Consider the following 24,798-nt stretch of genomic DNA (forward strand, 5'->3'; position numbering starts at 1 on the left):
GCCGACCCCTGGATAAAGTCATCTTGAAGAGCCCCCCCCCCCACGCACTGAAGTCATGCAATATAATGACGACCCAATTCTGAGTCCTCCCTCTCCCTTGGCCCGAGACAACGGACCCCCTTTGACACCCCCATACGCACACACACAGCAGACTCCCGCCTTTCCTTTCCTCTCCTCTCCTCTCTTCTCCTATCACCTTCTACCTCTCATCTCTCCCTTCTGAGGCAGGGCCATCATCATCATTCTGCTGATTTTTTTTTCAGGGGAAGGTCTGTGAAGGGGTCTGCTTGCTACAGCCTCCAGAAGTCTTTTTCACAACCCACCAAGAGAGAGAGAGACGAGCACATGGCTGCGGCTGCAACTTGCAACCCAAGCGACTGGAGCAGTCTGTGGAGGGATCGCAGGCAGGAGAGGATCATTGCTAGGAGAATCAGCGAGGCCAGCAGCACCGGCAGCGGCAGCAGCAGCAGCGAAGAAGGTTGGGGAGAAATCCACAACCATGACCATGCCAACAATTCTCGGAATGGGGACGAAGAAGGCGGAGGAGGAGGAGACACTGACTTCTCTGATACCGATGATGATACCACCGATGATGATGAGGAGGGAATGCACGATGAGGAAGATGGCTCTCATCAGTATCGCTCAAAGGCCTCCAGCCACTCAAGCCAGACAGGTGTTGATTGCAGAACAGGCTGCAAACGCGACAAAGAGCTTGCTTTGCGTCAAGGGATGATGAGACGAGAAGGTGACAACAACTCAAACCAAGGTGAGGAAGTTGTCGTTGGCAGCGAAGGAGAATCTGAGGACTTTGAAGATAGATGTAATGAAGAAGAAGAAGAGAATGTGTGTTTAGATGAGGATGATGATGATGAGTATGATGAGGGAGACTTTAAGACACTGTACCACCATGACGCTTACGTGACGGAGATGTTCGGAACTCTCAGTGACTTTCGGGCCTCTTCGCTGCTCACTGACGTGGTCTTCTGCACGTGGTCCGGGGGCCGATTCCGCGCCCACGCCACGATTGTCGCCGCCGTCAGCTACGTCATGGAGCAGAAGCTGCGGCTCCCGGGCCGATGGAACCAGTCCGACATATATGTCAACTTGGGGCCCGAGGTGACCAATCTAAATTAACCCCTTCACACAGAACCTCTGTTATTGCCTTACTGCCACCAACATAGTAATGAACCAAAGTCTGAATCTGTTAGCCGCTGTGTAATGTCATACTGTAGCAATGTTTTTATGATGTACTAGTTGAGTCTTTTCAGACAAGAGTGAATGTGAGCCTATATGCACGAAGAAGGTACTGATAATAATATAATGATAATGAGGGCAGTCATGGTTAAGGGGTTAGGGCGTCAGACTTGTATCCTAAAGGTTGCTTGTTCGACTCCCGACCCGCCAGGTTAGTGGGGGGAGTAATTAACCAGTGCTCTCCCCCATCCTCCTCCATGACTGAGGTACCCTGAGCATGGTACGGTCCCGCCGCACTGCTCCCTTGGGACGCCATTGGGGGCTGCCCCCTTGCACGGGTGAGGCATAAAGCAATTTCATTATGTGCAGTGTGCAGCGAACACTTGTGTGCTGTGGAGTGCTGTGTCACAATGACAATGGGAGTTGGAGCTTCCCAATTGGGCTGAAAAAAAATAAATAAATAGTAGCAGTACAAGTTGCAGCACAAGCCCTACACACAAAGACAGACATATACAGTATATTGTTACATAGCAACCAAGCCAGCCCTTGTGAGATGGAGTGGCAACTCTTTTGCAGAGATGGTGAGATTCTATCCCTTCCTTTTTCTCTCCCTCTTCATCTTCATCTTCCTCTTCCTTTCTTCTCTCTGTTTTCTCTTCTGTTTCTCCTTGGGTCCCAAGGTGACGGACCTGGGCCTCACTTCGCTGCTGGAGTTTGCCTACACGGGAAACGTAGCTGACTTCGACCCGGAGGTCGCCATGCACATAAGGCCTGCGGCACAGTGCCTGTGTGCCGAGAGGGTTTTGGAGTTCTGCTCGCAAAGAGAGGAGGAGTGGAAGCAGTGGAAGATGGAGGAGAGGAGGAAGTCGCTAAAGGAGCATGCGGAGAAGGCTAAAAGGATGGCAGAAGAAAGGGCGAGAGGAGACGAGGAGCAGAACACAGAAGAGAACGTTGACAATGATGGCGGGAAGAAGATGGCGAAAATTCCAGAAGAGAGCGAGGAGGAGAGGACAATAAGATTGTTGGCCGCCAAGGAGCTGGAGATTACCTTGCAGAGAATTAGAGAACTGTGGGTCGAGAAAGTTGGCTGTGACGTCATTCTGCAGGCTGATGTTTCACAGCGAACATTTCACAGTAAGTCAACTTCATTAACATTTCACTTACATGCAATTAACACATTATCAGAATTACATTGAATTAACAGTTGCTTACAATCAAGATGGACATGTGTACCGTCCACATAATAAGAAGCTTATAAGATGTTCACAAAGTTAATAAGCATGTTATTGGGCACTTGTAAGGGTACTACTACCTGCTTACTAGTGACTATAAACGGTTATTAGAAGAACCTTATTATAAACCGTTACCAGGAACTCTACTCTACTACTCTATTCTAGACTGGTTTAAAGTATTTAACAGTTTGTAACATCATATACTTGGACTGTTACCTTTGGTTAATGTATGGTATGTTCCCATATGTCACAGGAAGCCATGGCCAAATGGTTAGGGTGGTGGCCTTAAGATCAGAGGGTTGCAGGTTCAAATCCCACTCTTACCTGTCCCTACAACATGACTGAAGTGCCCTTGAGCAAGTGCTCTTGACCTTACCCCACATTGCTCCAATGATTGTAACTAGTATTAACTAGTTAACTAGGCATGCCTGAGCGAACTTGACGCACAGAGGCGAAATGCGTTGTTCGCTCTAAATAAACGAGCATAAATTCAAGAAAGTGTGAGGTAGACTTCTTGCTTTTGAAGTATTGAACACTCCTGCGTTTACCAGCACCTAGGAGCTGTGCATGGAACTTTGAACGGTTTAGGCAGCTGTGATTTGAGAACGGTGCTGTGACATCATTCTATAGACTGTCAAGACAACACTTCATTCGCATTATTTAATTTACACTTAATCAACACTTCATTAACATTTCATTGATACTTTGCAAGCACACCTTTTCACATTTACGGATATGCTAATTAGGTACTGTATGTTGAATTGAATACATGTATCATTACATTTTACATTGTGTGCTTGCATTGTACCTTAGGGTTAGGATTAGGGTTGTTACTCTTGTCAAGCTGTTTTTTTAATCTGACATGTAAAATACTGTATGTTTAATGCTCACATAAACATGGCATATGATATGGCAAGGTTTTTGTAAGGCATTGCATTTGGCACAGGATCTCTATAGATCAACGTCTTGACAGGACTTTCTAATTCAAGATTGGCGGTGATACTGTCTCAGTGCCTTCTCTGTGCCTTTTATGGGATTTTGGCAAGAGCAGTGATCGTGACAGATATATAATTTGACTAACGGTATGATGGGTCTTGATGGATTCAATTTCCACTCCTCTATATTACTCAGTAACGCATGCAGGGTTAATTAGAGAGTACTCTGGGACCAAATACATTCTAGAAAATGTTAAATCGACAGTCTAAGTGTTAAAATTAACACTGCATTGTTTTGTTTCACAGTGTACTGTATGTATGAAGTATGTGTTGCCCAGGCAGTTGTTTTTGTGACTCTAGTAAGAAGAGGGTGCAGCTCTTTAACACTGGCTAACCCAATTACATTAGCCTATATTAGCAGCAAAATCAAGGACTCAGTGATTTATTGTCTAGGAGAAAGAGACAAAGCATGACATAATTTTGCAGGAATTACATTTTTATTCGTAAACATTGCAGTAAAAAGTTAGCCTTCTCTAATGCAAAACTCCACTTCAAGCAGCCTCGCTTATGCCCGTACTTTGCAACAGACAGCCGTCCCAAGCAGCCATAGGCATGCCGTTAACTCCTCCTCCTCACATGTAAATAGGTTGACAAACAACAGTTTTACTGCAGGTCTTGGTATCTCTGTATACGTCAGATTAATATCCTTGTCTCCTCGTATGTTTCTTCTGGGTCAAACTTAATTTAGATGGTTTTGCAGGTGGCCCGTCCTATGCAGAGACTAGATGCAAAGAGCTATTAATAAACAGTCTCTGGGAAGCATGAAAACATTAAAGGGTAGGGGTCAGGGTTGAGTAGGGTTTAATTAAACATACACGGGTGCAAGGATACTAGGGTATTTGTCACGTGCATGGGAGAGATACATTTTGGAGTAGGTCATGCGGTCAAGTAGACGTTGAAATTTCAACCCACATATTGCAAGGACAGTGAGAGAAAACAACATAAAATGCAAGTTGAGAGCTAGTGATGCTGTGGCGCACTGTGCTACGTGGCCCATATAACATGTGGGCTGTTAGCCATAGGGGACCCAGGTTCGAGTCCTGCCTGGATCTTATCCCAATCCTTCTCCATCTTTGTGTCTCACTCATTTACTGTCCCACTCTTCACTTTTATTTCACTTTCCTTTCAAATTAAATTCCTTTCCAAGTAAAGGAATGCCCGAAACTTAAAAAGAGGTTGAGGATGGCAGGCTGAGAAATGAGGGGGGGGCTCTGTGCCTCCCACCTTCCCCCTTTGCTCATTCCAAAGTGAAAGAAGTTCCCTTGCCTGTCTTTTTAGCACATTGTGTAATCCTTGTAGCGTGTAGCAACTACTTCTGCGCCATGATGTTCACCAACGGCCTGAAGGACTCCAAGCTGTGAAAGAAGGGGGTGAGGCGAAATCGCACAGCATGAATGTATAACATCCTCATTCCGTGGTCTTTTCCTCTTTCCTCTCTCCCTTCCTCCTTCTCTTCAGCACATCGTGTGATCCTGGCAGCCTGTAGTGATTACTTCCGAGCCATGTTCACCTGCGGCCTTAAGGAGTCCAAGCAGTGGGCCGTGAGGCTGCAGGCCATGACCGAGGAGGACCTAGACGTCTTCCTCATCTCCTGCTACAGCGGCTCCATGCTGCTGAGTTGGGACTGGGTGTTCGACTTTGCCTGCCTGGCCATCCAGTTCCAGCTGCAGCCTGCCATGTCCATCTGTTACGACTTCATGCGCCAGGTGACCTTCACATCACATTTTTTTTTAAATGTCACTGTAATTCACAAGTTTTAATGTTAGGGCTCTGAATTAACACAAGCCAACCCGCCAAATTCTGGTGAAAATCCAGTTTGACTGATAAGAATAAAACTTGATAGCCACTCTGACCCATTAGTAGGTGTGTTTGGCTATTAATAAGAATAACGTCTACTAGCCATTTCGGCTGGTGATGAAAAAGCAACGCAGTCTCACCCCAAGTAGTCAATTTCTGACTACCTTGGACCAGACGGCAATTTTTGACGTCTTGGGTATTCCTTCCACGTCACATTTTGACTATGTGGCCTAACCCTAAACCTATTCCTAAACCTAACCTCAATGACGTTATGCTGCCACAAGGGGGCGCCTTTGAGGACATAGTCAAAATGTGACGTGGAAGGAATACCCAAGACGTCAAAAATTGCAGTCTTGGGGTGTCAAAAATTGAGTAGTCAAAAATTGACTACTTGGGGTGAGACTGTGTAGTGAAAAAGTTAATTTAGGGCCCTGACTATAATTCCTGATCTATGATTCTATTTTGCAGTCTTTGGTGGTAGTTAGAGTTTGTAAAACTTAGCCTTTAATATGCCTCACGTTTTGTCAGAGCCAATGGTGCTGAGCTGATGCTGAGTCTTGAACCATGTCTACTTTTTGGGGTTTTCAGTAACTCATGGTTAGAAGGCTCCCACTGCCTACGATCTCACTTCCTGTTGTGGTCTCAAAAGGCGAGGTATCCCCTTTCCTCACTCATTCATTTGTCTTTCTGTAACACCATCGAGAGGGAGAAAGACAGAGGCATGTGGGGAAAAGCTTGGAAAATGTCGAAACTGTTCCCAAACCATGCCCACCCTAACCCTATCTGCCACATGGCATTATGGAACATGTGAAGAAAAAAAACTAAATGTGTTGACACTCATCATGTGAAGATGTGTTTAATTAACATATTTCCATGATGCTATGTTACAAATACTAATCACACTAAGTAAAAAATGTGTTAATTCAACAATTATGCCTCTTCCACTGCCAGTTTTCTGGTAGGCCTACAGCTCGACACAGCGCGACTTGACTGCAACTTTTTGCGTTTCGGATAGGCACAAGACAGTTCAATCATGAAGCAAAAAGTGTCTGCCAAGTCGCGCTGTGTCGAGCTGTAGGCCTACCAGAAAACCAGCAGTGGAAAAGAGGCACTAGAGAGTCAATTTCACCTCTACATCGTATTTCGTCCTCAAGTGCCTCAAGTAACACTGCATTTTCACTGTGCAGGAGATGGACGCCGACTCCTGCCTGGATGTGGCCTCCTTCGCCGAGGCCTACCAGATGGACGAGCTGCTGTGCTTGGCCAACGACTTTGTGCTGCGCCACTTCCAGGAGGTGTCCGTCACCCCCAAGTTCCTGGACCTGCCCCGTGTCAAGCTGCTAGAGTACCTGCGGAGCAATGCCCTGTTCGTGCCCTCGGAGATCGTGGTGCTGCGGGCCGTCATGGCCTGGGTCGGGGCCTGCCCCACCTGGAGGGTCAAAATGGCGCAGGAGCTGATCGACGCCATCAAGTTCCCCCTGCTGACGTTCCAGGTTCTCAATGTTTCTCCATGTTTCTCCATGACTGTATAAGGAGTGTTTACATTATGAAAATGTAACCTCATGTTAGCTGTGACCAAAATTCATCATGGTTTTCAGTATTATTTTTTAAATGTGAATTGACCTTTGAAAAAAATCTTCAAATCGGTTTACCTGACAAGATAAGAATTGAGCGATTAAACGTGTCCTTTTTACATATTAACGTGCACTTTTTAAACATATTAATTTTCTCTCCTCTGCTGTGCTGACCTTCCAGGAGTTCAACGAGGCACAGGCCATCACCAAGAAGAAGGCCCAGAAGAGCATGACGCTGCTGTACGAGGCTCTTGTGGAGGCGTTCTGCTCCGTGGAAGGCAACCAGGACAGCTTCCGAAACTACATGCCGGTGGACAACATGGTGCTGGTGGGAGGGGACGGGATCACGCCGGACATGGGCAACCGCCGGGCCAGCAGGGAGCTGTGGTACAGCAAGTCCCTGCAAAACCACACGGGCATCATCAAAAGGGTACAGTACCTTAATAACAACCTGATCCCAGTAGCCTGACGATGTAGAGTATCTGCAACCCTGTGGAGTAGGCCTATGGGTATCATCACATGGGTATCATCAAAGACGGACAGCAGCAGCCTGATCTCAGTAGCCTGATACTATGGTTGATGCACGGGTGGAATTCTTTTTCCATGGGATCAATAATAATTTCTGTTGCTAAAACAAAGAATGCTAAGCTGTTACCAAATTATACTGCAAGAGATTTATTGAATACAGCCCGAATATGTCTTTATTCAACTTATGACTTCTTCAAGAGTTTGATTTTCATTGACAAAGTTAAGCGACCATTGTAGCGCATTATAAGATGTTAAGCGCACCTCCTAGTTTTTTTAAATTCCCATGATGCCATGTTGCAGGTTGAGTGGAAGCCTCTAGGGGAGCTTCCGGAGAAGCCCCGGTTCTGCCACGAGGTTGCCGTGCTGGACGACATGCTGTACGTGTGTGGCGGCCGCCATTACTATGGGACAAACGACGTCATGAAGTCAATGTACAGGTGGGTTCAATCTCAATTTGCTGTTTATGTCCCTAAATTGTGTATCGTAGTGGGGGTTGCCATGCTGGACAATATCCTGTTTGCGTGTGGCTGAAGTTGGGGTGGTAGTAAGGAGGTACCTTTGTAGGACAACAAGTTGTACAAATTGTATATGTTGTAATGTAATCAATATACAGGTGGGTTCAATTGAGCGATATAACACACGTGTGAGTGTTGGTTGATTGCAGGGACATGAGTCTTATTTGGTGGGTGAGGGTGATAGTAGAGGGTAGCTTTGTAGGAAGACAAGCTGTACAGTATGTGGCAGCCGCCAGCCATTGCTGGTGAACAGACAATGACGTGAAAATAATGAAAAGGTGGGTGAATTAAGCGATGTGACTAGGGTGGCCAGACATCCGTCTTTAGGAAGGACCGTCTGTCTTTTCAGTGCCTTGTCCTGCGCTAGGTACAGCATTAAACCAGACAAAAATGCATTAAATGCATGAAATTGCATCTAAGAAACGCACATTTTCTTGGGGGAGAAGCCCCACCCTCCGCCCGGCCTAAAAATGTCCTGATTTTTCCTGTCACAGAGATGGTCACCCTAGATATGACATGACACATGTGAGCGGGTGTTGATTGCAGGGGGCATGAGGCCTATGGTGAGTGCGGGTGGTAGTAGGGGGTAGCTTTGTAGGACGATAAGCTTTATGAGTGTGGCGGCCACCACTACAATGTGACAGATGACATCACAAAATCAATGTACAGGTGTGAGCGGGGTTGGTTGTGGATATTGGTAGCCTATGACTAGTTTGTCCACAAAATTGCAAAAATGTTGTTTTTTTACCACTGATGTACAAATGTATGATGATGTACACTGGTGTAAGTATAGTGCAATGATATTTCAGCTGGTAACTGTTCAACATTGATTAATGATCTCTGAATCATTAAACATAAATTGATAATTCATTTCAATCTCTCTCTCTCTCTCTCTCTCTCTCCACAGGTATGACCTTGCCGAGGGCAGCTGGCACCAGTGTGCCGACATGCAGATGGAGCGGTGCCAGTTTGCCATGGTGGTGCTGGAGGGCATGATCTACGCCATCGGCGGGGAGAGGGAGGCCGACCTCAACGTGGACACCGTGGAGCGATACTGCCCCCGAACAGACAGCTGGAGGTAACTGCTTGCAGGGGTCAGTTGTTCTGGGCCCAGAGAAGGGGGGGCAAGAAATGGTTCCCCATTCTATTGTTTGCATTGAGAGGGGGGCCCTCTCAGATTATTTTGTCCTGGGCCCAGCCAGAGTTGTCAGCGGCCCTGTGTGTGTGTGTGTGTGTGTGCGTGCGTGCGTGCGTGCGTGCGTGCGTGCGTGCGTGTGCATGCGCGCAGAGTTTGTAACTCCAGGTGAAAAACGTCCCTCTTTTTAGTACCTACATGTACAGTATATGGGACTACCCTTTTATGATAGCATATCGTACCTCCTGAGGCAAATTACATTTAGACACTTGGGTACAAAGACAAAATGCTTGTAACACTTAAATGGTACAGAGTGGTATTTTTTATTTCTCTGTATGCTGACAGAAGTTCAATATTACACTACACCACATTAAAGGACAGTTTTACCAAGAAGTGTAAACACCACTGAGCAGTTTTCATTTTCGGCTGACCTACAGGTCGGAAGAGGAATTGTCTTTCATAGAGAACAACAGAGAAAGAGGTTTCCACCTCTGAAGTGAACTTGGTTAGTGTGGTTATAACCAGAAGAGGGCAGCATAGCGAATTCAGAACTGTCTGCCATGCTATTACAAGTTGATGACTTTGTAACACTGAAACACTAATTGAACCCACAATATTGCAATTTTGTTGGTGTTGTTTTGTTATCATTTTTGTTATACGTGGCAAACCCTTATTATTATTGAATTAACTGTCCTTTGGATAACATTTGGTCTAGGGATGCAAATTATCGATTAATTCATTAATCATTAGATGATAGCCTTATCAATCGACTTACGATTAATTGATAAGCGGCGTTTTCCCCCCGAAATCTCAATGTTTCTTGAAAAAAACCTACTAAAACCAAAAATTTTAATAAAAAAATTAGATAAAATACCACATTTAAATTAATTCTATTTCAATTCATTAATCCAAAGGTGATTTAAATATTCCCTCAATTCACACCCCTCTTCATACACACTCTTTACATGCCCATTTCACCTGGGTCTGTTGTCAGTTGAATTGTCGATTAATTGTGATTAATGTTTTTTAATCGATTAATGAATTGATCGATTAAAGTCGATTAATCGTTTGCATCCCTAATTTGGTCCCACTCAAAAATTGTGTTTATTTTACTCTCTGGACAGTGTAGCATTGTCAGAGTTAATTCTACTCAATATTGTGTATATAATGACTGCTGTAGAGCTACAATTACACTGGCCACCTGCACCATATTTAGCAGTAATTTGTACTTTGTGATTAAGAGAGTTGTAAATACTATGGATATAGATTCATACAAGTTTACTCTGAAATATTGACAACCCATTGTTTGACTGTGTAGTTTTGTCTGCACCCTAGACCAGCCCATGGGCAACCATCTTGTTTCTTAATATCAGTCAGGGCCAACAAAACATTTGTTCTGTTCCACCAATGGGATGAAAGAAACTTCTGAATTTGCCACGTTGTCCTTCACAGCCTATAACCACACTGACCAAGTTCAAAGGCACAGACCACAATCTTGAAATCTACCTACTCTAATGGTAGCTAATGTGACATCTTGGAAGCTTGAAATCTACTTATGGTAGCTTCTGTGTAAACAGACCAGGACCGGTAATGCAAAATGTGAAAACCACCTCAGATGTCGTCTTGATTTTTACTTTAGTTAAATATGTACTTTGGTTTTTTGGTTTCCGTAGTTACGTCTGCCCCCTGGACCAGCCCATGAGCAGCCACGCCGCCTCGGTGTGGGACGGCCAGATCTACGTCTCGGGCGGCTTCAACTGTGAGTATCAGAGCCTGGTGTCCATGTTCCTCTACCACCCCGAGCGCGGCACTACTTACCTGGCCGACCTGCCCTGCAGCCGTGCCCAGCACCGCATGGAGCTCCTGGGCGAACAGCTGTACATGGTCGGCGGCGTGTCCCCCGACGCGGACGGCGCCCTCATCGACCAGCTCGAGTGCAACGTCTACGACCCCGAGGAGGACTTCTGGTGGCGGGTGAGTCCCGTGCCCTCGCCTCATGTGGGCGCCGCCTCGGCTGTGCTGGAGGGCAAGGTGTACATCCTTGGAGGGTACACTCAGGAGGACTACAGCGAGACCAAGCTGATCCACCGGTATGACCCGGCCATAGAGCGCTGGGAGAACATGGGACAAATGCCGGGCCCCATCACCGACATCCGGGCCTGCTCCGTAAACTTACCCAGTCACTTGAAAGAATGAGATGTAGGTTATGGTGTCAATGGGAGAACATGGGCTGCATGCCGGGCCCTATTACCGACATACGTGCCTGCTCCGTTCACCTACCCAGTCACTTGAAAGAATGAGGCCACCTTGTATGCATGTAATTAGTCAACTGAAAAGACAGTGAAATAAGATGTTTGGCACACAGCCAAAGAGTGTGAGTGTGCACATTAGCTGCACACACACGCCTTCACTGACATACGGGCCTGCTCTGTTCACTCATCCAGTGACTTGACAGGACGGGATAATGACATGTAGGTTGTAGATGTAAATAAATAGGTGTTAATGAGATGAGAGTAGGCAATGCGAGTATAGTGCGTATTTGTGCCATGTGTATGTGAGTCTGTGAGTGTGAGAGCGACTAGCAACACTAATTGCAGGGACGTTTCAAAGTATTTGGGGGCCCTAGGCAAAGAAAGACTTTGGTTCCCCCTTTTCTCTTCAAACTTTTGGGGGGATGGCTCACTCAAGAGATATTTTGATAGCAATACCATTACACTTTTCGGTCAATGAATCTAGGGAGGTTTTGCCTGACTCACAAAGTTGCCATTGCAGTCATTTGAATACAAATACATAATGAGACATTGCCTTGGGCCCCATTTTCAGCTGGTAATTGCCTAGTTTGCGTGCCTGGTTGTAACAGGCCTTCCTGGTTGTCTTCTGCTGTTGTGGGTTACTGTTTTATATTAGGTTTTTTTATATACGTTTTTAATTACTATACCCTGCTTCTGACTGTACTTGCTTGAGCTTGCTATGACTTGCTGTGCAATGCCAAAGACCCAGAATTCAGACAACAGAAACACACTGACTACATCAAGCTAGAATGTAAACTTTTTCAAGGATCTAACTCTTGTGCATTTGTTATCATACAAAAAAAGTTTTCACAATGTAAACACAAATTACACATAGGCATTACTTTTGACAGAGGCTTCCGGTGCTATTTTTTCTACCGCAAATTGTCAACCGCGTTTAAGTGCATTCAATATCAGCTTGTTTGTATCTATGTCGCTTTGAATCCTCTTCTGGAGGGGAGCATGTTAACTTCTTAAATTCCATGTTTGGTTGTTCTTTTTTTTTTTTTTAATGTGTAATCTGTGCAACTTAATTCCAAAACTTTATGACTGTGATTTGTGTGTCAGCATGAGCAGGGCATTTATCTTGCACTAAAATGGTTCATGTTGGGAAAACTGGTGGGGAGTGATAGGCATGCTGAGTTTCAGAAAGCAAACATCCAGTCACATATTTGTTCCAATAATATTCCCCCAAACAGCACTTTGGTGCCCAGCAGCACTTTGCTGTAAAGTAAACGTGGCCACCTTGACTACAGTAGATCCCAAGATATAATATAATTATAATTTCATAAACAGCTACAATTATATAGCAGTATATAATTTCAATTACATGTATTGTGTTTCAAAAATGTATAAGCTACTTTTCTGTATGTATTTGGAGCGGGTGGTCTCATGTCCTATTTAATATATGGAACTAGTACACAACATAGCCTTTCCAATCAAGAGAGTCAAGTCTCTCTCTATAAAAGAAATATCAGGTAACACCCCACCATACACACACACACACACACACACACACACACACACACACACACACACACACACACACACACACACACACACACACACACACACACACACACACACACACACACACACACACACACACACACACACACACACACACACCTCCTTACCTAACCCACCTTGGCCTCGTCTTGCAAGTATACTGTATGTAGATGGAATGGATACATGGTAGGACTTTTACTATCTATCCTTTTTCTACAAGTTTTGCCACTTTGCTTCTACAAACTACTCTACAGCAATTAACTCAACAGCTCCAAGGTGCTTACACAAAGTGAGGAAATGTATCAATCAATTGTGTGATGTAGGTACCGTTGGCAGGGGTGGGGGCAAATGGGTATGTTGTTCAAGGCCCATGGAGATAGGGGGCCCAGAAATGGGTCCCTATTACATTGTATGTATTGGGTGGCAAAAGCTGTCACCCGCTGCAGAGTTTTTTATGACTTGGTTGATTGTTTTATTAAGGGTTGTCGCATTTATGTGGACGTTTGGAATGCTTCTTGTTTCCTTTTTTATCTTTCATATTTTTCTCTCAACTACTGACAAGATTAGAGGTACAGAGAAATACAGGTTGGATTAGCTGTTATAGTTGCCATACACAATTTTAAATATTAGACTATTACTATTACCACTATTACTAGCACTTGGGCTATCATTAATACTATGGACATGGAGTAGGAATGAACAGATAGTCACATCAGATAACTATTTATTTCACAGTTCCTTTCTTCATGTACCAGCAGGGGATATCATAAAATGCATAGCTAACACTAGCCCTAACCTTATGCCACAGCATAGGTACGAATTGTTATTATCATGCTACATAGTTGTATATACTTTGCTACACTCTACAGAACCTAATGAATGTAACAGTAACAGTAAAATTAATCTCAGTTTCAACTGTTACTGTGTACCTTAAAGGTCGTATTTCTTTGCATTGGCCTCTTTCACCTTTGAACACTCAAGTCAATAAAGTGGCCGAACAGTAATTTGACTGGCGTATATACAGTAATTTGACTTGAATGTCTCACCTGCAAAAAAAATACAGACACTATAATTATTGTTGTATGTGTCATTGTGTATGGTTATACAGATATTTTCTGTAATTCGAGTTATTATATACAATAAGAAATAAAAAAGGATGATATGGTATCAAATGTATGAAGTACTGTTTTTGTTCATGCACTACGCGTGGGCAATTTTTGAGTCCTTAGTGGACATGTCATGATAATAAAGACATTTGTAACTATACTTTTTGGAGTGCCTTGGTGAAGAAAAGTGTTTTTCTTTACAAATAATACTGTTTTTAGTGTTGACAGTTAGAAAAAGAAAAGAAAAGAGAACAGGCCGTTTCACACATTACCGTAAAATATTATTTTATTGTAAGATTCCCCCATATGGGCCCTGACAAAGGGGCACTGAATTCACAGCGCCGGTGGCTCACGGGCACGGTATTAACATTTGTTTGCGTTTCTTTTTCGTATTTCAACGCCTTTGTTTACAATCTATCGCCTTTGTTTTACTACTCTGAGTTTTCTGTTGACTTCAAAGATAAACATTGCATATCTGACATCTGGATCTCAAAAGCACTGTGTGACAGAGGGCCCCCTTCGGGGGGACCGTCCTAAAAACCTCCGGTCACCTGTATGCATTGCGCACCTCCCGGCGTGAAAAGCGCGCACCCCCTGTTGTGCGTTCCCAGCGCATCTTCGGCCAGCGGCCATTTGCTCCTGCATGCGCGCACCTCCCGTGCCCACGCTGAGACTGAAACTCCCACCAAATCGAATATGCGTGGTTTAAATGCTTACTATGATGTGTTTGAAATTCTATGCATGTGTTTGGTATCAATCTGATGGAAATACTTCGGGTGGTGAACAGGTCTTGGTTTTGAAACTGTTATTAGTGAATTTATTAAAGATTTAGAATCATAGGATTTGGATACGGTGTTGGTTACAACCCAACCCCGCGCCATTGTGTTAAGCCCAGCCCAGGTAAATGCCGGCACGTCATTGGTCCCTGGCTGGGGTCGTCCCACGAGATACCTAGGTATTAAACTTTGGTGTAATGATCAAATCTTTGAGTTTAAACCCCGCTAAAGGGCTCCCGTGGACCTAGTGTCCATGTAACCATTTCCTCTTAATTAGGTAGCATTGACTTTTTCAACATTGTACTTGTCGTATAATTAGATTTGTCCTGTAATAAAACTTTCATTGATCTATATTTTGTTGTAGATCCCGTTTATTCCTTCATAAGGTTATTGTACTGTCGAAACGTAGCAGCTCCAAGGACATTTCTCCATGTGGAGTGGGACGCTATACTTCGGGTCAGCCCGAGTGTCAATGGTGTCTACTTAGGATAAAAATATGTTATCGTAAACTGGAACTTAAGCGGGGTGATCAGATCTTTTTGGGTGTAGCTCTCGACATACACCTCTCGCCTCCTATTGCAGTCGAATAGGGGTAAAGTGTATGGGGCTTAGGATCTCATAAGTATGGTACCTTCCAGCAACTTTAACCTCTGATTTATTCTAGACGTCTCTCATATGGGATGGACATGCATAAAGAAATTAGTCGGCCGCGTGCAAATCAGTTCTACAAGTAAATGGATATAAAACCCTTGACAGCTGGACTCAGACTTAACCGATATTGTTGGAATATTCATAATAAGAGCAGTTTATATTAATTGAGTGCAATCACACAATTATCCTGGGACTAGGGAGATCTACGACTGAGATCCCATCATAATACGGAAACTTGGTAAATTAGGAACTAAAATGAAATGTTTTCTACAGTCCAGAGTTTAAGGAGCAGAGCACGAGACTAGGATTCCGGTGTTGGGCCTATCTCTGGGTTTTCATTATGTACTCAAATGATCTTGGGGGAATGTCCGTATTGAAACAGTGCAGAGGGAGCACATTGCAACCACACAACAAACATCCCACAACACACACAGCTATGCATGTATGCAGTCACACACGAGCACATACGCTCACACACACACGCGCGTGCGTACAAACTTTGCTTCGCCATGACAATCAGTTTTCCATAACACACACACCCACTTACCTCACATACCCCCCCCCCCCCACCCCCCCCCCCACCACCACCACCAAACACACACACACACACACACACACACACACACACACACACACACACACACACACACACACACACACACACACACACACACACACACACACACACACACACACACACACACACACACACACACACACAGAGAGCTCTATTGACAGCTTTTCATCAGCTTACCATGGATGTCTGTGGCAATGCGTCTGGACACCCTGTCAATGGCCAACTGCCTGAGAGACTTGAGTTAAGTGTAGCATGTGTTAAGAGGAAGACACATAGCGCATCTTTTTCGCATCTCTGGCTTTGGTCTTGACTAATCCTTGCTCAAGTTTACCATACATATACAATAGCCTATATTCTAGTGTCCTGACGACATGGCCTAGCTGTCAAGTTGAGCTATACAACATGCCACTTCTGGGTCAATACCTAGAGTTAAGCTTGTGGCTACTGTACATTGCAAGGCTACTGGTACAGTAGCTCACTTGAATGAAGTGGCACATTTTGACAGATTACATGCATGTGCCAAGATTGTATATGAATATACAGTAGGCTACATACCATATGAATGCAGGGAAGCTGACAGGGGACACATGGGTCAACTCTCTCCGGCCCAGGGAGAAAGGTTGCCCAGAATTGGCTTCTCATTACATTGCAAGTATTGCCTGAGGGACTCTTTCAGGTGACTTCGTCCTGGGCCTGGCCAAAATCATCAGCAGCCCTACATCTGCCTGTACTGTATGTATGCCAGTGATTGAACATGGCTGTGGCATATCCGGCTACAGTTTGGCTGGTATGCCAGCATCTCAGATCTGTAAAGTAGTGCACGCAGCACACGTGAGAAGGAGATCCAAGAGCAGACATGGTGACACCACCGGCCATCCCTGATTTCACACAATCAACACATTGCTTCAGCACCACAGCAGGGGTCAGGGCTGGACTGGTCATCTGGCATAGCAGGCATTTCCAAGTGGGCCCCGCATCCGTGTGGGCCCCTATTTTCCGAATGTTTTTTGAAACATTTTTGAAAATAGGGGCCCACGAGGGTGCGTGACCCACTGGTGAGTCAGTTTCAGCCAAAAGTGCCCAGGACCTATTTCTCCCCCAGTCCAGGCCAGGCAGGGGTCATGGGCGAAGCTTGCGAACAGGACCACTAACAGCTTTCACCTGGCCAGGGACAAAACGATCTGAAAGGGCCCCCACCCAATACATAGAATGCAATGAGGGCCCAACTGTAAGCAGCCTTTCTCTGAGGTCGGTGGGGGTGTGGGTTGGGGTGAGGGTTCTTGGATGGAGGCTGTAATTGGAATATCACTTTGGCTCAAGTGTCAACCCTTCCCTTCACATGCATCTTAGAGCCATGTTTTGATCGTTAACTTTAGAATTATTCATTCCACAGATGAGACCCTGACCATGGCAGCCGGGGGCGGTAATATGCACGCCCAACCTCGCCACAACCTTGAAGAAGGACAGGAATAGATGGCAGTCGTGAAAAATGATGTGGGTTGGGGGTGAAGGATTAAATTATCAAGCGCTAAGGTCAGTTATCTGATGGCCTGTTAGGATTTAGTGGATAATAACAATGACAATAATAACAATAATAAAGAGTAACCTACTTAAGGCTAACGTGTGAACACTATTTGCAAGTGTTACCATTTTCTGTTTTATAATTGCACCTTTCCCGCTATCCCCTGAGCTTGTCTGTACAGCTCTGGTATGTTGTGCTTGCTGCACTCCAAGAAGTGCAATTGTAACTCTGCCAGTCAACAAGTGTTGTGCTGCTTGACATTTAGTATCTAGCCAAGTGGCTCCTCGGGTGCATTCCTTGGTCCTTATGAACCCCATGCCTTGGGCACTGACCTGCACTGAATAGTCTCATGTATACAGCACAGTAGCAGTATCTCAGAGGAAAAACACATACAAGATACAGCATGCACCCACGTTCATGTACACGCACGCACACACACACTCACACACAAATGCACACATGCACGCACAAACACACATAGGTCATAAAAGGTCATCCTTCCCTCGTGTCAAAGCGTGATTAAGATGACACACACCTTTTTCTGGATTGTATGGATATGTTTTTGTCTTAACAAGCATTCAGAGGTGGCCAAAGTAAAAGTAGAAGTACATTTATGGTGGAAGTGCAACACAAGTTTTAATTTTAAGTATTTTTGGGGGGGCTTCCATGGCCTTTATTATTATAGGACAGTGTGAGAATACACAGGAAATGAGTGGGAGAGAGGGATGGGGCAGGTCCTGGAAATGACCCCGGCCGGACTCGAACCGGGGTCCCCGTGGGCAATGTAAGCCCAAATGTAAGCCCCTCCCCCACCTCAACACTAGATATTATATAGCGGTTATACCCGTTATTTCATTGTACCTAAAGAGGTGGCTAGATGTTATTGAAAAAAAACAAGAGTACAAGGGTAGATTAAGGTACATCGCTGGAAACCAACTGCAGACCCATTTATAAAGTTACTTTTGTTTGGAGGAAACTATGGCAGGTTTTGATTTTTATTTCTAATTTTATTTTGTCCACCTCTGTAATCATTTACTTTTTACTCTTATTGCCCCAGAAAAAAACTCATCTCCTCCTCCCAACAAACACACACACACACACACACACACACACACACACACACACACACACACAGACACACACACACACACACACACACACACACACACACACACACACACACACACACACACACACACACACACACACACACACACACACACACACACACACACACACACACACACACACCTATCAAGAGCAAGAGTTCAAAATGGTCAGTGGATAATGGTAATTCCACCAAATACATGTGGATGGCAACAGGGGGGAAATTGTGTTTTTGTGTGGTGGTCATGCACATACAGTAGGCCTATGTGTGCTTACAAAATAATGTATGAATGTGTGGGTATAGACATATTGTAATTTGGTTGTTCTTTGGAGTTAACAGGCAGACCAAAAGTGTTTTTCTCTTTCTTACTGTCAGAGAGATTTAGGTGACTCACACATTTTTTTCTGGATTCTATGGACACATTCTTGTCTTGACAAGTATTTGCCCTTTAATTGTTCAGAAAAAACACCCCACTCAAGAGACACAGACAGACACATTGCTTTGCCTTGACAATCAGTTTTCCGCAACACACACACACTTACCTCACATACACCCCCTGCCTCCCCCCCTTCACCACCACCACCAAACACACAGACACACAGACAGACACACACACACGCACACATGCACACACACACACACACACACACACACACACACACACAAGCGCGCCATGTTCACCGTGACAATCTCTCTCAGCCTCAACACCACACCTTCACCTCCCCACCCATACCTCATCTCCACACACCTTACCCATCCCTCCAGGTCCTCACACCATCCACTACATCCTCCCAATCACCTCCTCCACCCATCTTCTCCCACACCAGTAACTCCTTAAAAGGCACCCTAAACCAGCCCTTTCCCCTCAATTAAAACAGACAGAACAGCACGACACAACACAACACAACACAGCACAGCACAGGACAGAACAGCACGGAAAACCACACACATGCACACTTAGACTTTGGAGAAGCACCAGACAGCGTAGACAACCACACACATAGCCTACTTGAACAACGGAGAAGGGCAGAACAGCACAGAACAGAACAGAACCACACCACCCTACAGCAATGGCAGACACCACCAGCCTCCACTTGCTCTTGGCCCTGCTGGGGTGTCTGTCGCTGGGTTGCCTGGGCGTCACCGCGGGGAAGGATCGGAGAGGTGGCGCGGACCCGATGCAGGAGCTCCTGGAGCTGCACAGAGTGGTGAAGGCCATGGAGGACAAGCTGAGCGAGGCCAACGCCACCGACAAGGACCTGAAGGCGCTGGAGGGACGGCTAAACGCCACCGAGATGGAGGTCACCAAACTCAAGGCTGAGGTGCAGCAGCTCAACAAGGAAAAGTGCGGTGAGGTGGTTTGGGTATTAAAGGCTGGGTTATGGTTTCTTTTTGGTCATTTCCATGCAGTTTCCAGTTGCCTTGGCTTCGTTGACAGACACAGAAAAGTGTGGTGAGGTCTTTGTGTCTGAATCTAGGTCATAGTTTCTGTTTGGTAACACCCTAGATGACATATCCCTAAGTTAGTAGGGCTACTTGAATAATGATTTCTATATACTTTCAACATACTAAAAATACAGAACCTCATATTACAAGTAATTTCCATGCAGTGTCCAGACAGTTACTCGGTTTCATTGCCGCACAAGGAAAAGTGTGGTGAGGATTTGTTCCAAATGTAGGTTTTATCGTCCCTTTTTCCTTTGTTGGTTTCATCTGTCATATTGTATTGCGATATGTCATATTCATGTGTCATGTATTGTAATTGCCCCTTAATTTTGTGTGTGTGTGTGTGTGTGTGTGTGCGTGTGTGTGTGTGTGTGTGTGTGTGTGTGTGTGTGTGTGTGTGTGTGTGTGTGTGTGTGTGTGTGTGTGTGTGTGTGTGTGTTTGGTGGTGGTGGTGGTGGTGGGGGTGTATGTGAGTGAGGTAAGTGGGTGTGTGTATTATGGAAAACTGATTGTCATGGCAAAGCAAAGTTTGTATCTGTGTCTGTGTGTGCATATGGGTGTGTGTGTGTGCGTGTGTGTGTGTGTGTGTGTGTGTGTGTGTGTGTGTGTGTGTGTGTGTGTGTGTGTGTGTAAATACTTTATTTCAGTTTCTTACTATAATATATAAATAAATGTTAATTACTGTTGCTTTCAAAGACATTGTGAAAAAGCTGGATGCCACAGCGGCAGAGGTTGAGAAGCTGAAACAAGGTGGAGCTTCAAAAGGTGAAGATAACCTCCGTATTTATGTTTTATAGATTAAAAACATGTAACATGTAATACACATTTTAATAATACTTATGGTACAACATAATAATGTAGGCTACTGTGGTCAGTGCACTATGGAAAATATGGAAAATATTATTACTGAACATTTGAATTATAGAGAGACCAAAATTGTCTCTTTGGGTCTTGGTTAAAACACACATGTAGCCATACACTTTAAAAAGCATAAAGCATTGTACACAGTATTAGACTAGGGACGTTTAGGCCTATTTGTCACATACTGTTAAACAATATAGGCAAGGCTACAGCCTGCAATAAACTGAATAAGTTAATTTAACCTGTGTGTCAATGGAAAACGTAACTCATTAACATACAGTTTCCGAAATGTCTCAATTTTAATGGCAGGGCCAAGTGTGGCATTCTCTGCATCCCTCTCTGCATCCGGTGAAGTTTACTTGAAGGACACTGATGTCTCCCCAAGTGTGGTGTACAAGCGTGTCTTCACCAATTCAGGAAATGCCTACGATTCCACAACAGGTACTGTAGCAGGAAACACGCCGTTACAACAGAGACATTCAGTAATACATTTAATATCAAATATAAACTATAAAGTAAGTAAGATACTTTTAGGAGCTTTTACTTTTGTGTGGGCAACCTCTAAAGGTTCTATGAGAAACCATAACTAATTTGTCACCTATACATTAGAACGTTCAGGTTCCTCAGAGAACCTGTTTCCCCCGCAGTGGCAACTGAGGGTTTTTTTTAACTGGACTATGTCATTACATTAGATCTGAAGTCCAAAATACATATCTAAATCCATTACATTAAAATTTGATGGGAAGAAGGGCTTACTTGGATCAAAAATGTGCACCATAGCCACACGCTACATCTGCCAGCATTTTCATCTTATGCAATAAATTCTCAAGTGAATCTCAACCTTACAACCTTATGCTGTCAATCATTGAAGCCTGCACATGCGCATGCCACACATCAACGTGTCCCCATGAAATAGTGTTGTCCATATTCCCCCAAAAAATGGTGGCACTCAACATATGGCAACATCCATGGAACAGAACTTAAGTGCCCCTGGCAAAGATGGAGTTTGGGAGGGTTTTTTTTTATCTCATCAAACTATATAGGATAAGACTATTCTGCCATATAAAGGCAAAATATTTAGTCAAAATTGAGTTAATATAATGAAAATAGTCCTCATAAGACCTCCTTTACCTTGTGACAAAGTCTTATGGTCCAAATGTGTCCTGTTTCAGAAATATTGCTATGTCAAATTTTCAGTAATCTAATCAAATCCAATACCAACTGGCTTTGAAGGCCTTTTTCTCAGTTTTAATGTAGTTACTGCACTTCGCCTTTGTAGGGCAGTATTGTACATTTGATGCAATTGCCTAGTTTGCTTGCCTGGCTGTGACAGGCCTTCCTGATTGACAGTGTATTTCCTGGCTTGAAAGCCTTCTTCCCCTCAACTTTCTGTGGTCATAAATGATCCATCTCTGCAACTCCCCATTTGCTCCTCTGTGCGTCTGTGACCTCCAGGCATCTTCACGGCCCCAGTCAAGGGCGTCTACTTCTTCACCTTCAGCACGTTCGGCTACAGCAAGTTCCTGAGCGGCGCCATCCTCACAAAGAACAAGGAGTACATGGTCTCCAGCTACGAGCCGCTCTCCGAGGGCCGCTCCGGCGACACTGGCGGCAACTCCGTGATCCTGACGCTGGAGGCCGGGGAGCAGGTGTACATGAGGATGTGGGAGAACTCGCAGCTGTTCGACAACCTCAACGGCCACACCACGTTCAGCGGCTTCCTGCTGTTCCCGTTGTAGATGGCACAGGAGCTAAGTATTCATTATGACTGGGAAAATTGCACTTTTCATAGATGAAAAGGAGAATCTTCTCTGCCATTTTCAATGTCCAGAAATAAACATTTTTAGCTGCAAAATATACTGGACATAGGTCATACTACCAAACACATATTAGTTTATTATTTAGTAAATATTAATGACAATATCAAATTTGACAATAGGCAGTAGTTTCAATGAGCAGCATATTTGCAAAACCTACTCTGGCCACCATCAGTGTACCTTTAAACAGTAGCTTAAAATTAATTTAGGCACATGACGACAGAGTATTATCATCTGAAGCTTGGCCATCAGCCAGTACTCAATCCTTCTCTATGACTTCTTTTAATATATAAAGCTAAGATGACCATTTTTATCGAAATGCACTTGACCAGTATTTGAATCATCATATAATTCATATCAATCATATAGAATAAAGTGTTACCTGTTTTACTAAGCCTGTCTGTAAGTGTTTATGCCTACTGGTATCCCCTTCAATGTGAATGCTATGTATATAATAGGCCTTCATGTGTTCTTCCAATGACATAACTGGTGGTCATATTATTTTTCCTAATCACACCCTATAATCCTGTCAAATTGAGGAGCTTGCAAAAAAGATAGATCATAATCGAGGTGCCCTTGCACATTCTAAAGACATCTCTTTTTCCAAAAAATCCATTTAAATTATTTCATTTTAGAGAAGCATTGGGGACAATTGGAGCTGGGTTAATGTTATCAGAGTTTTCCTTACACGTTTCGCTTCAACATTGTCTGCATGCACAGGGGCAGACTTGACAGAATTGATCCGTGCTCAAAAACAAAACAGTGAATGATAAGAATATGGTATTTATTCACGTTTGGAAGTGAAAAGGTATATCACATCTTGGAAAGGAACCCTTGAAGTCATTTGCAAAGTCCATAATTTTATATGGTGAGAATGCAGCTCACAATATTTCATGGTCTAAACCACAACAACCCATGCCAACACACACACTCTCTCTCTCTCTCACACACACACACACACACACACACACACACACACACACACACACACACACACACACACACACACACACACACACACACATATGCACGCAGGCACACACACAATGATACAATGGTTTGTTGAGAAGTTACAGTAAAGGGCAGATGCTTGTCAAGACAGGAACAAGTCCTTGGAATCCAGGACCTATAGGCCTATCTAAGTCATGTTTTCTTTTGACATGAAGGCCCTTATTAAATGTCTTATTAAACATCATTAGGCGTATGAAACAAAATATGAATTAAATTCCCATTACTGTTTTGACCTGAACCACTAACAGACTCTCAGGTGTCATGATCTGTATCTGTTCATGCATTTGATAGGTGAAATGCAGATTATGTACACAGGTACATTTCCTGGTGAGCACTCCTTTGTTTTGCATTGCCAACAAGGTTGACTTTCATTATTCCATGTTATGGCACAATTTAGAATCACTGACAAAATGACACTGCATGTTGCCAAGGACAACGTATGTCTGAATATGAAAAACCTAGATAGTTTAACCCTGACACTACCCCTGTACCAGAATGGCAATGACCAAGTCGTCGTAATGTATTACTTAATGCCCTGTGCACTGTCATAGTGGTGTAGTACTGTGGTAGTTACATTTTTCAGTGACTAGGCCTATTACACGTCCCAGTGTCTGGTAAGGGGGTCTACAGAACATTTTTTTCTGCTCTTAAGCTTTATTATGGAATTTAGAGAGAGAGAGAGAGAGAGAATCGACATTGGACATTGACTGTTAAAAAGGGCAGCGGCTGCTTTAAGAAGGCGGAGACTCAGCAGGGACATCAGAGCGCACAGAAAGTATAACCAGATGATTTAACCTGCTCGCTGTCCTGACAATGTCAGGAGTCACAACACGAAATGAATTCAGTTTGCCAAAGTTTTATATCACACGCGACTATCGCGGTACGTTACATGAGCATATCTCACTGCGTGGCAAATGCGCTGAACTCAACCGATCGCAACACAAACTTAGCGAGAGTAGTTCTAGACATTGACCGTTTGAGTTTGACAGTCAGTCTTCAAAATGCATTTACAGTAGGCTATCGCACGGAATGTTTGAAACAGTTTGTGTTGTTGCTTGAGTTCCATGCGGTGCGTGAGGTAGACGTCCCAAACGACTAGATTGAACATGCGCACAATTTCATAAATCAATCCGCGGACCATGTGTGTGCCGAACCG

General features: G+C 44.2%; 2 protein-coding genes across 2 annotated transcripts; both read left to right on the forward strand.

Annotated features, from left to right (window-relative positions):
* Nucleotides 1-226: 226 nt before the first annotated feature.
* Nucleotides 227-13,407, forward strand: LOC134437082 (kelch-like protein 33). Its single transcript, XM_063186528.1, has 8 exons — nt 227-1,116; nt 1,875-2,328; nt 4,880-5,127; nt 6,406-6,711; nt 6,974-7,222; nt 7,621-7,757; nt 8,743-8,913; nt 10,644-13,407. The coding sequence occupies exons 1-8, from the start codon at nt 346-348 to the stop codon at nt 11,164-11,166; spliced, it is 2,859 nt and encodes a 952-aa protein (XP_063042598.1). The 5' UTR covers nt 227-345; the 3' UTR covers nt 11,167-13,407.
* Nucleotides 13,408-19,405: 5,998 nt separating this feature from the next.
* LOC134437770 (complement C1q-like protein 2) lies at nt 19,406-23,059 on the forward strand. The gene is made up of 4 exons (XM_063187304.1): nt 19,406-19,857; nt 20,650-20,718; nt 21,124-21,255; nt 22,270-23,059. The coding sequence occupies exons 1-4, from the start codon at nt 19,578-19,580 to the stop codon at nt 22,551-22,553; spliced, it is 765 nt and encodes a 254-aa protein (XP_063043374.1). The 5' UTR covers nt 19,406-19,577; the 3' UTR covers nt 22,554-23,059.
* The last annotated feature ends 1,739 nt before the right edge of the window (nt 23,060-24,798 follow it).

The sequence above is a fragment of the Engraulis encrasicolus genome, chromosome 21 (assembly GCF_034702125.1).
Source record: "Engraulis encrasicolus isolate BLACKSEA-1 chromosome 21, IST_EnEncr_1.0, whole genome shotgun sequence".
Taxonomy (NCBI): domain Eukaryota; kingdom Metazoa; phylum Chordata; class Actinopteri; order Clupeiformes; family Engraulidae; genus Engraulis; species Engraulis encrasicolus.